The sequence below is a fragment of the Cyprinus carpio genome, chromosome B7 (genome assembly GCF_018340385.1).
Source record: "Cyprinus carpio isolate SPL01 chromosome B7, ASM1834038v1, whole genome shotgun sequence".
Classification (NCBI taxonomy): domain Eukaryota; kingdom Metazoa; phylum Chordata; class Actinopteri; order Cypriniformes; family Cyprinidae; genus Cyprinus; species Cyprinus carpio.
In genome coordinates, this window is record NC_056603.1 from 31,459,392 (window position 1) to 31,472,736 (window position 13,345).

Consider the following 13,345-nt stretch of genomic DNA (forward strand, 5'->3'; position numbering starts at 1 on the left):
CCTAACAGCGAGCCGAGGGCTTTCCTAAATCATTCAGTATGTGCTTCTTATGCTAGACTACAACATTTGGCAAAACTTGTCGCAGGGAGAGGCCCGAGCTGTGCCAACACGTATCGGCCCAGGAGCCAACCATCACATTAGTGAGGATACGAGACTCTGAACAAACACTCTCACAATCCTCCCTGTTTGCCAAGCCTCCGAGGAAATCTGGATTGCACATAAAGAAAGAGAGGGAATGGCAGAAGAAATCCAAGACTAAACGAGAATGAGAGAGGAAATGACAAGATCTAAAAAAGGGTTAACAGTGGTAAAACTCAACGACTGACCGTCAGTAAGCCAAACCCAACCATATGCTTTCCTTTAGTTGCTCCATACATACAGGAATAAAGTTCTCTTTGGTGGGAGCAGTTCATCTGATTAATGTTATTTTGTCTGGGCAAGGCTGGCTCATACTGGGCAGTGTGGCAAGTGCCATGACTGGATAAGATCAATCTGACATGTGGCTGATCCGTTTGGAAGAATTCTGTGGTCAGCTCTGAAAACGGCTCATTAATTGATGGGTCAACAAGTGTCCAAGATGAAGAAATGGAAAAATGTTACCAAAAACAAAAAACTAATTTAAAACATGTGTCAAGTTCCTAGAAATGTAATCTTTGTATTTGTATGTTTCATATGGTTTTGAAAAACATTAAGTGTGATGTGTGTGTGTTTGTGTGTTTGTGTGTGTGTGTGTGTGTGTGTACACACACACACACACACACACACACACACACACACACACACACACATACATACATATATATATGTATATATATATATATACATATATATATATATATATATATATATATATATATAAAATGTATATATAATAATAAGCAGATTTGTTAAAATATTTATAAGCTTATGCCAAACAACTTATTAAAAGTTTTTTTTCTTTATATAAAGACAATATCTCTTTTAAAATCAGATATCAAAGAAGAGGTGTGTTCATGTCATTTCATATGTACATTTCGTTGTATTGTGTATTTATAATGTATTAGTGTATTCAAGAATAAATTAATAGATAGAGCAAACAATGTGCATCATTTCACTGGTCCATTCATTCACTGATCCGTCATGATTTAGTCACCCTTATGTCACTCCAAATCCAAAAGACATTAATCTTTGAAACACAAATAAAAATGATTTTTAATGAAACATCCATGTTCATCATACGTGATGCGATCTATGTGAAGTTTTGGTTTCTTGGAATCCCAATGGAGGGACAGAAACCTTTGAGGTTTCCTTAAAAAAAGATCCTAATTATCTTAAATCATATAGGCTATTAAATCTCGCATACTCAGACACTAAATATTACATTCCGGGGAGTCACACATGACATTTTCTAACCATGTCTTAAAATTTAAATGATTAAACTATCTGATGTTTTAAGGGACTTACTGAGCTCAACACACCGTCATGAGGATCTAATAGAGGTAGAGGGTCTATTATTATGCCAAACTACTACTACTAAAAAAAAGAATGCTTCTTCATTATATCAGCACAGTTGTTTCAACCTGACTTCCATTTAAATAGGAAATTTGGCTGATCCGTTTGGAATAATCCTGAGGTTAAACTGAAAACGCCTCATTTAATTGATAAGTCTCTGGCATCACTCTTGTCAAACCTTAAGATGTTACATAATCAAAGTAGCAAGTAGAGGAGATCAAGTCATACGCGGGACACTATTTTAAGAGAAGGGCGCTATTGAGACGTGGCCCTAATGCCTGCCCTTAAACGCCCCTGCCAATAGCACAAGGGAGGGGCGTTCTGGAAGAGGGACAGGGAGGGCAGCTCTGGTTTGGTTGTTAGGATGGGCCGAGTTGTTTTGTTTCGTGGGGAGAGGATATTGTTGATGAGAGAACGCCAGCTTTTTCTTTGACATGGGGATATTTTAATGACAGGGAAGGAGTCAAAGAAAACTTTCTCCCTCTCTCTCGTTCTGACCACTTCCAACATCAAGCAGAGCCCATAGAATCTCCATATGGGACTTTCTGGAGTGTTTCGCAGCTGGCCGTTCGCCTAAAACAATCGTTCAGGCTCATGCGTGCACACACACACACACACACACACAGTCATCTACGCATGTGTACACTTTTAGCTCATCTTAGTCACCAGAAGGTAAAAAAACAACATCCCCTTAAATGTCTGGTAGAGATGGTCTTTGCCTCGTGCTTCAACCCGAGCTAAACCACACAAAGAGGAAGAAAAGAAAACAACACTGACGTCCTATCGGTATTGAGTCACAATGTATTTCCACCTTAGACGCACACTGAAGGTTTTTCTGATTGGCAGCTGTACGCTGGCGTTCACATTCAGGATGTGAGCTTGTGCAAATACTGTGCTTGTGCTGCCGTGTAATGCTGGATTCGTTTTAATCCGAGACCTTACTCATCACTTAGTGAAAGCTTTTCAGCCAAAGCAACTCTAATTGCAGGGACCTAAAACCCCGGAACAACCTGAGGTTAAGTGTCTACCTCCAAAGAATATTTACAATGCAGGAAACCAAAGAGCTTTCCAATTCAGGGTTACCCTAACCCGGGACTGAACCGGTGACCTTTCTTACTCGTGTTTCTTAATCGTTGGGACTATAGTTTCCCCTTTAAAACATGGAAGTATCTAAAATGTTAGTTCTTCTTCATATGATATTTCTAGTTTTTATTCTGACTGGTGACAAGTGGACAGGATAGTGCATTAAGGGGTAATATAAGAATTAGGACATAACACATAGCCTAAAAATAGGAATTGATCTGCTTGTGGCACTGAGAGACTAATCTGACTCTATATTCTTATGATGTGATTAAAAGAAAAAGTGTGTCGTAGTAGGCAACTGAAAGGGATACAGTTTATCCCAAAATAAAAACTCTGTCATCATTTACTCATCTACATGTCAAATCTGTAAGAATTTCTTTCTTCTGCTGAATACAAATGGAAGTCAATGGCTATCATAAAAAAAGGGTTATTGTTTTTGTTTAAAATATTTTTTTTTGTGTTTTACTTTTGTGTTAAACTCATACAGGTTTGGAACAACTTCAGGGTGAGTAAATGATACAATTTTCATTTTTGGGTGAACCACCCCATGTGAAGATAATCATAATCAATAAAACTAAATATGCATCAAAATAAAACTACTAAAACTATTTTTACCAGCAATACACTACCTTTTTTTAAGGTTTTTTTTTTTTTTTTTTTTTATAAGGACATCTCTTAAGTTCATCAAGGCAGCATTTATTTGATTAAAAATACAGTCATTGAACATTGAGTATCTGCCGATACCGAGTCCCGATCCGATACTTGTATATTCCTAGTGTCTGGTGCACAATTCAAGTACAATAAAGTTATTAAAATCAATTAAATGTATACAGAGTTGTGCAGAGAGTAAAAGTAATAACATAATATAATACAATTTAATATAATATATAACTTAATATAATATAATATACATTTAAAAGATACTCTCTCTATATACTGTATAAAGACTTTGTTGCAATGGTAGAGATTGTGTGTGGTCACAATTATGAATATGGGACTGCTGATATAAACTTGTATTTTATATGTACAATAAGCACAATAATTGCAACATATGGTTAGAAAACATGAAGCTTGCGGTGTTAGAACGCAACAGTCCATCAGTCAAATCTGAAGCAAGACAAAACCATAGCAGCCCGTTGTGACTCAATTTTAGTCTGACGGCAGACAGAAGTAAATGATAAATGGATGAAAGTTTGTTAAAAAATGTGAATCACAAACATCACTGGTTCTTGCATGTTACACATGCAGATTTCTTCTTGTTTTGCTTTTAACGGCGGCTGAACGCGCATTTGGGTGTCTTCTTTTATTTTTTTTTTTATAACGGCTGTTGGTAAACACACTTTAAGGCACATACTGAACTCCTGCTGCACGACACTGGCATAACAGCTGACTTAAATAAGGGACGGGCTTTAAGAAAGCCGATACCGATCAGTAAAAAAACAAAAAAAACCGCTTGATTGGCCACAGTCACGATCCTTGAGACAACCCTAGCAAAATGTAATTTATTCAGAGTTAAATTTTCAACAGCCATTGCTCCAGTCTTCAGTGTGTCACAAGATTCTTCTAAAATCATTCTAATATGCTAATTTGGTGATTAAAAAAACATTTCTTATTATTAACATAAAAAGAAAGTTTAAAAGGACAGCATTAATTTGAAATATCTAACATGGTAAAAAAAAATATATATTTTGATACATCCTTGTTGAATAAAAATATTAATGTCTTTAATAAATCAATCAATGAATTAATCTTACTAACTCCAAACATTTAAACAGAAGTGTACATAGATTTTGAAAAGCCATAGCCAGTCTAGATTGCTATAAAACCTATTAGTGACAGTTACATGTCCAAAATATTTAGTTAATCTGTGATTATATCTTATGCACCAGGGTCTGGAGTTAATAGTGGGCTCGCTGGATCCAGTAAAGCACTAATGACATCAAACCGTGTGGTGATATTCTGCAAGCATTTCGTATCTTCAGCTCAAGTGCTGACTGCTGATCTGTAGGCTGAGGGGAAATATGAAGGGGAAAAAAAACACTGACCATAAGCTCACTTGTGATCTGTAGCTGGGTGAGGGGTAACAAGGTCCGACAGACAGGAAGGTGGTGATGTGCTGCCTACACATGACAGCTCTAACTCACTGTCTGGTTTCTCTGCGTGGTTGTATCAACAGAGGAAATGGACACATTCAGAGCAACTCTTTGTTCCTCTTTCATCTTTCTAGCTCTCTCTTTCCTTCATTCAAGTCCAAATGTGACTGAAGGAACTCTTGAAGGGGAAAATCCCATCAAATCTCATACATCCATCCTTCCTCCCTGACCTTATCTAACAAACAAATGTCCAAACATATCTAAAAAAAAAAAAAAGATATAGATGAATAAATATAGAGGCATTATCTGATGTCTTTTTCTTCATGTGTCACTAAATTATTTTGTACAGATGCAACATAATTATATTTCAATGCCATTATTGCAATTCAATAATCTTGCTTTTTCTTTTCAGTTGCAGTGGCAATAGACAATTTACTAAAATCCAACTTGACAAAATAGCTCACAGGCAGGATTTTACAAAAGCATGGTGATCTGACCAAAACTGTTTTTCCTTTTGATAATAAATAATAAGTATGTGTAAAGAGGCCATAACAGAGGACAACAAAAAAAAATTTAAGTGACGTGTGGCCAAGTAAGTATGGTGATCTGACCTGTATATGTGCTCTGCATATAACCCATCCAAGTGCACACACACACAGCAGTGAACACACACCCGGAGCAGTGGGCAGCCATATTGGTTTTTTTTGCTGTGGTATTGAAGAGTGGAGAGAGCGCTGGTTATTCACTCCCCCCCACCTACAATCCCTGCTGGACCTGAGACTCAAACACGCGTCCTTCAGATCACAAGTCTGACTCTCTATCCATTAGGCCACGACTGCCCCAACAAAACAGTGCAATTATCGTCACTACACATTACTAATAGCGCAATAGGGTGGAAAAAAAAAACTTTGCAATGGCAAAAGAAAATCCAGCTGATGCATATGTAGAACCAACATACAAAACATTTTAAGTACTGCAGACAAATTCTGAGAAAGCATCCTCTGTAAACTGCATTCATTGCATTTTTGCTTATGTAATGGCACACAAACAGGAAATGGCATATCTTCACTTACAGCAGATGGTCCCAATGAAATCTAACCATAACACAAGATGGTGTGCAGATCCTACACTTAGTGTCGAAAATGATGTGATTTGGGCTTAGGTTTATGTGCACATAAAAAAAATAATAATTAAAAAATAATTAAAAAAACACATTAGCCTACTTATTATATTCATGTTTTTTTTCATCAACATCTGTATATACTGAACCATATCAAAAAAAATCCCTCTTGCCCATCTGACTAGTCTGTCAAGCAAAGGTTGTGTTTCTAAAGGAATGACTATGCAGGGTCATCCAGACCTTGCTATGTCATTCCTGTGCAGTCGACTTCCCAAGAGCCAGCCACTTCAAGCATCTCTTGTCATCCACCTCAGATCCCTGAGGAACAGCGCTTAGCAGCCTAATAGATGTCCTTGTCCTGGAGAGATGCTGGCCAGGCTGTGCTGCACAGACTCTCTAAGTAGCAGTAGTCTCCTTCTCACCAAAAGAAAATACCTTAGTAGTAGAAGAACAAAAATCCACTCAGAATTTGGATGATCAGCTTATTAAATCTTTTTCTCTCTCTTCTCAAATGGTGGATCAAGATATGTATTTACACTCTATGGGGAAATAAGCAGATAAATATTATGAATTCACACATGTAAGTTTTGGCAGACACCAATTTTTGGTGTAAGTAAGTTTTAAAGAAATGAATACGCTACTTTTAGTCAGCATGGACACATTATACTGAACGGAAGTGACAGTAAAGACTTTTACATTGTTAAAAATAATCTATTTCAAATAAATGAGTTTATTTTAAACTTTCTATTCAAGAAAAAATCAAACTGCTATTTTCTTTTTGGGGGCTACAAGTTCCTACACATTCAAGAAAATCTAAAATATATCAACAAAAAGTCATTGTCGCTGTGTTCAATTACAGGGCACACTCTTAAAAACAGCTGGACCACTAGAGAGTAAACACTGTCAATCAGTCACTCCACGGCACTGAGGTCCTTCCCCAAGCCAAAACAAACAATTCATCAACGTGGGGCCATTTTCCTGTCATGGACAATCAGAGTTTTTTCTGTGTAGCTTTGTTTCTTTTTCACAGGTTCCCAGACACATGCAAGCGTATTTCACTGGTGACAAATATGAATGTTTTCTAGACAAATTCATAATCATCACAACATTCAGCAAATCTGGTTAAATTTAGTCAGAAATCAAATACGAAACAGTCAAGGCGATCACTTCCATGTTTTCTGAATGAAACATCCTGGATGTTTGAAAAAGGGAGAAAAAAACTGCTGACAGTGAAGAAAGCAAAGTTCCCTCGGCTATGCTGTAATCACAACCAACCGGCCAGTGCAAGAATGAGGAAATTCAAGAATAAAAGGGCACCACAAACACCGTTGCACTCTCGGGCTCTCTTTACCTCATACATTATCCATGCCAAGGCAAACACAATGAGGGATTGGCTTTTTTTTTTACCCAGTTTTTCATAAAACCACAGCAGCAATTTTGGGCTCTGTATGATAATGCCATTTTGATCCCTAAAGACAAAACTAAGACCATTTAAAACATTCCAAGCTCACACAAGTAAATAACATTTCTTGACCCTTTACACCCTTTCTGGCAAGAAGATAAGCTTCTTACGAACGATATATCCACAAGGCAACTGACCAGTCAATCAAGAAAGAATGTTTCCAATGCTTTGAAATGATTCCAAAGTTTAATTTAACCCTTCCTAACTATTCGTTTGGAATGTACACTCCAGCTGGTGGGGTCTTCAGAGAGCCCAGACAACAAAATGTGATAAAACAAAACAAAAAGTGTTTCTAAACAAATGGTATTTTACTGAGTCTATTAATGTCTATACTCTACAGTTACGTAGTTTTGGGAGGATTTGTGGTATTACATAAAAAAAAAAAAAAACTATGTATAATTCACTTTTAAAAAGACACATTTCTAACTTTCATTCATGGAGAGAACATGAGCCAGTGTGCCATGGTTTAATGGGAAATTGTTTCCATTGACTTGAAAACAAACATTTCTAAAATGTAAAATTTCCATCAAAATTCTACAGCCACCACATGGCTCTTGAGCATTTCTCAATGTCTCATTTGTCATTTCCACATAGATATAGATCTTTTCACAAGTTTGATATTTAGATTTGTGTGAAAACATTCTAAAATCATTATTAATAAAAATGACTGTTAACGTTTAGCATTTATTTTTCCTGAAGTATAATTTTTTGCAATTATAACACGATTACAGTCAATTCTGAATACTAGGGTGTTATATTAGCGTGTATATGTGCATTCGTGTGTGTGTGTTTGCATTTGTTCTCCATCGTGGATGTGTTGTGGTGTCCCTCTCAATCACTTCAGTGTGTCTTCTTCATTGTAGCTGATTTCTTTTTGACAAATTATATAAGAGGGAACCACTCATGCCATATCACTTTTTCATTTCTCATGATGAGTGGGTTTTGGGGGTTTGGGCTGTATGCACTGGGGATGTGAGAACAGGGATGACAGTTTATTTGTGTTCTGCAATGTGGCAGTTTCCAAATCCATTTCAATGATTTTTTTTTTTAAACTCACCAAACGTCATTTGTGTTCAAAAAGACCCCAGGTAGTTCTGAAGGGTTAAACTGACAGCAAATCTTTTTCCACAGTCATCAGAAAGCATATAACGCTCACTGAATGCAACTCGTGGCAAAGAACCAGAACTGATGCTGGGTGCCATGCAGACTCTAAGCCAAGCTAAATGACCATTGAGGAAAGCCCCAACAGTCTTAGCCACCTCAAATGACCGCATTTTAAATCAACATTGGGCTTCGATGGTTTTCTATTGCAAATAGATGTGAGAACACATGAAATAGATACATGGTTGGTTGTCACAAATAAAATCAGACAAAAAATGATGCAACAGGCGAGTTTATTACACTAAGCACAGAACTTCCTTTTTTTCTTTCTTTATACATACAGCTTTGACCAACCAATAATTTAAGGTTAGACTTAGACTACAATAATGATGGCAACTCTGCATGAAGGTGAGAAAAACATGCACCATCCAACCTATGTAGCAACAACAAGCCTCTCTTTATTGGCTTACCTTTGCTCAAACACAAGGCAGGAAGCAAGAGCAGCAGGATGAGACAGCATGCATGCATGCTCTCTTTTATGCTACAAGCCGTCTTGTTTCTCCTCAGACAGGTCACTGAACGCCCCTCCGCTCTTCTCTCCTAACCCCTTTGCAGAGCGTCTTGCCTGCATAATGGGTATTAGGGCAGGAGAGATGCCTCAGGGGAACGGTTCTTTCACGCACACACGCCTACCTGTTTATCAAGGCACACACCTTTCATTGTCCCAAGCGGACAGACTTTATTGTGTCATTATACACAACAGAAAAGGGCTACACTCCAAGTCTACAGCGAATACGCTTTAGCAAAAAAAGAACAGACGGAGAAATTGGTCTGTGTAATGTTAAATAAAATCTCCTTCCCCTGGAGCACGATACAGGCTGCATTGTGCTAGAGGTGATTCATGCTTTCATCATTCAAGGTGATGCTGGGATTGTTTTCCCTCCACACACTAGAGATCTTTCTTAAACCAAGGAACTGATGAATAGTATTGTATGAGCACCACAGTAACCTTTCCAAAAGCAATAAAAATAGCACCAACAATTTCAGAAATATATCCCTCAAAACATTGCTATTCTGTCAATGACACAATGGTATTTTTGTCCTATTCATTTATTCAAAAATACATATACATTTCATCTATACAATATATTCTGATTTTTTTCTAAACAATTAATTAACCTTAAATATATAAGACAAGATATATATCTTAAATAGACCTATATAAGATAAGATATATAAGAGATACATTTAAGATAGATAGATAGATAGATAGATAGATAGATAGATAGATAGATAGATAGATAGATAGATAGATAGATAGATAGATAGATAGATAGCCTAAAAATACATTATTACACTCATATGTATTAAAGTTTTAAGGAAAATACATATTTACTTTAATGGATGGTTACAACACACTATATTTAACCAATTATTTTTCTATCATCCAATACGAGAGATACACCGAGGCGAATGTTGATACCAGGTGTAAACAGGGATTTAGAAGGATAACTCATGCTTTACACTGAACGAACAACCTCTTGTGTTAGCACACCGGACTCTCGGCCATTAGGCGAGCACCAGCCTCACATGAGAAGCCCAAGATTTATCAGGTCAACCAGGGTGCAATGCACAAAAGACTGTGCAGTGAACTGTAAAAGGCCAGCCACACTCTAATCGCTCCAGCCACTGGCATGATGATGCCCTCACACATGCTAACAATCATGCCATCTCTAATTTCATTGGTGGAGATCAGCTGGACAGGTGGCCAGTCAACCAGTCGTTGGCTTCCCTGTCAAAACAGCGGCAGTTCAGGTCTGCTGGAAAGCCCCCAAATAAACAGTCTGCCACCCCTCCCCACCCCTCGCCAAAAAAAGGAAGAGAAGAAGAGAAATAAAAGATAGGGGATGTGTGTTGTCTGTCACCTCGTTGGCTGTGTGCAAACATGACAAAAGGTACCAGAGACTCTATTTATGTATGAATTTCATCAAAAACAAAAAAATGTTACTGTGCACTTCATAATATTATTGTTCTAAAACGTAATCAACGGGAGCTTTGGTGGTTATCATTTCACAAAATGTCTTAAATATACCTAAATAACATTGTTCTACATTAATATCCTTATTACAATTACAGCATAAGAATAAAAGCAATAATAATGAATGATTTATTTAATAAATTTATAAAAACAACAAAACTGAAGAACTGAACAGCCAAGAGAGAATTTAAGATATCTCTTAATGGGTCTACTTTTTGCACCAATAAATAAATAATAATAACTGTTTTCAAACATGTTTCCCAAATACTCCCCCATCTGTCATTCAAATACGCATCATTGCCAACACTGCCGTCTCAGTCTAGACAAGAAGTTTAAACAAACAGAGTATTGTTTTGAAAATGACACACGTTCATACTTTTCAGGGAAATGAACATAAAGGTTAAAGGGCTGTTCATGCCATCGACTAAAAGTTTTTATGATGAAATAAAAAGCTTTTAAAATCATGCTAATTATATGACAACAGAAAAGTCCAAGCGGAACAACAGAGTCACGAATGATTTTTTCCCAACTTATGAACCCTTAAATCTTTGAGAGCTAATCAGAATCCACATAACTTTAAAGAGCTTGAACATTTAGGCAGACGACAAAACTGTAGCGCACGCTTAAAATAAACAGAACAGTATTGTCTGCTTACTCGTTTGTTGCTATTTTGGTAAGACTGGTCTTCATTTAAAGTTGATTCTCTCAATTTAAGCGGGACAGAAGTAAATATTTTGTGGTATTAGAGAAAAAAAAAGCATCTATTAAGGTGACTTCTAAGTCAGTTCTTTTAATGAATCGTTAATAAAAAGACTCAAAAACTCAACAGTTACAACAGTTAGTGAATCTGTCTAAATAATCCTTTAATTAATCAGAGCAGCCACTGAATAAACTACAAGTTACTTAAAGTGATGTACGTCACAAAACGAAATAACTGTAAGTTTTGTGAAACTTTATTACTGACTTGTTCATATGTCGCTGCGTATTTGCAAATTAAGTGTAATGATACATTACATTATACATTATTATTCTATTTAATAAATCAGGGTGGATGGGATATCCCCGCTACAGACACACTATTCAGCTGGAAGCAGTGCCACAATCACTCGCACATCGTTCAGCATTGATGCCCAAGAGTGACACAAGCAAAACACTGCCGTGCTAGAAATGATTTCGCGAAAGGCTCCGATTCCTAAACAGTTCCACGCTTCTTTTTCCAGTCGCCGGGGAGCTTTAATGTCCTTAGTTGCACTTGCCATTAAATAATGATTCGCCTGCACCGAGTGAGCGACAGCAGAGCCAGCGGCTCTGTTTGGTAAACAACACTTCACAATCGAGCACATTTCCCCGCAGACAATCAATAAAACACATCTGACCACCGACAGAGCAACAGAAGCACACATTCAGACGGGAGGTGTTTTCCACTCCAATCCCAAACGAAACAAAGCCTCTGTACTGCGTTACTATAACCATACAATGTGCCTCTTCGCCATGTGTACGAGGGACAATCCGTTCATGGGGGTTTCCCTATACAGCGATGTTGTTTATTTGGTGATTTCAAAAAAAAAATTCCAATTATATTTTGGGATACTGCGTGGTTAGAAAGTCAATACACAACGGTGTGGCTGGCCCTCAGCTCCCCATGGGCTCAATGCAACAACCCCACAACACACGCGCACTACACTCAAAATATAAAAACACACACTCCGCGTGCTCTTATAAATAAGCTGAGCACAGCCATTCACAGTACACAGGCGGCACACGTGCAAAATGGAAAAGAAACCCGCCATCTTTTCATTAAACCCGTTCAAATATGAGAAAGTGTGTGAGAGCAGCTGAACTCCTGCAGCAGTCCTGAATCTCAGACTTACCCTGTCACAACAGGCGCCATCTTCCACAAACTCTCACCAAAACTCCAAGACTCGCGAGATCCTCTCTCCCAGACCCTACCAGCCGCCGAGACAACAGAAGCAGACTGGAGACTGAAGGAGCGAGGGAAAGAGAGAAAGGGGGCGGGTGACGAGGACAGAGGAGGGGGGGCAGGGTGAGTGAAAGAAGAGGGCAGACACCACAACAACAGGCGTGGGAAACTCTTCTGATCTCGCGAGAGGAGGAAAACTCTCACCATACAGCTGAGTGAGCGAGGCTCGTGGCATCGCGAGATTGGTGCGAAGCGCCGCGGATGGATGTTTTACAGTGCTGAAACAGTGTTTACCCGCTCATAAATAACCTCCACAGGCGGAATTGGCAAGACATTTTGACGTTGAAGCTTGAGATTTCCCAGGCTCCGGTCTGATAAGGGTTGCTCACGAGATAGTTATGGAGCTTGTTATCAAACCATTAAAATGACTGTAATGTGCAGAAATACAGTCCCATACATAATACCACATAGCAGAACCCTTTACATTTCAATAGTGACTCCTGTGTTCACCCCAAAATTAAATTCTTATCCTTGCTGCGGAAGTAAATGGTAACCATGACTGTAAAGAAAAGTTTGCAAGGAATATCCGCTAGTTCACTTGCTTTTGTCCGGACCAAATACAATGTTGATATTTCTTGTTTGGTGTGGTTCCCTTTCACCAGCTGAAAAAAAAAAACCAATAGAACCATCAAAAAAAAAAAAAAAAAAAAAAGTAATGGTTTCCACTACAAATGCCATACAAACATTACAAACCATTAACTTCTAGTCATTAAAAATGTATTTGTAGTGTGTTATGGGACATATTCCATTAGGATTTATTGGTTTCAACAAGCCACCAATAGAAGGTGACCAACAGAGGTCAACAGGGTCCATTACAGTTCCCAGTAAAACCAATACAGTCCCCATTATAACCAATAAAACCATTACAAATCTTCAGCTAGGTCTCGGTACGGTTGTTTGGGCCGCACCCGCGTGCGATTGCTGTATTCACACCTGCCCAAAAGGGAACAAACTTGGTTTTGATTCAATCGAACTA

General features: G+C 37.9%; 1 protein-coding gene across 1 annotated transcript in view; it reads right to left on the reverse strand.

Moving 5' to 3' along the window:
- The window catches only part of rbpjb (recombination signal binding protein for immunoglobulin kappa J region b), a 47,256-nt gene extending 34,851 nt beyond the window's left edge, over positions 1-12,405 (reverse strand). Inside the window, exon 1 of the mRNA XM_042728325.1 lies at positions 12,260-12,405. Coding sequence (XP_042584259.1) covers positions 12,260-12,279 — 20 coding nt within the window. The 5' untranslated portion in view covers positions 12,280-12,405. The remainder of the gene's footprint in view (positions 1-12,259) is intronic.
- Between the last annotated feature and the right edge of the window lie 940 nt (positions 12,406-13,345).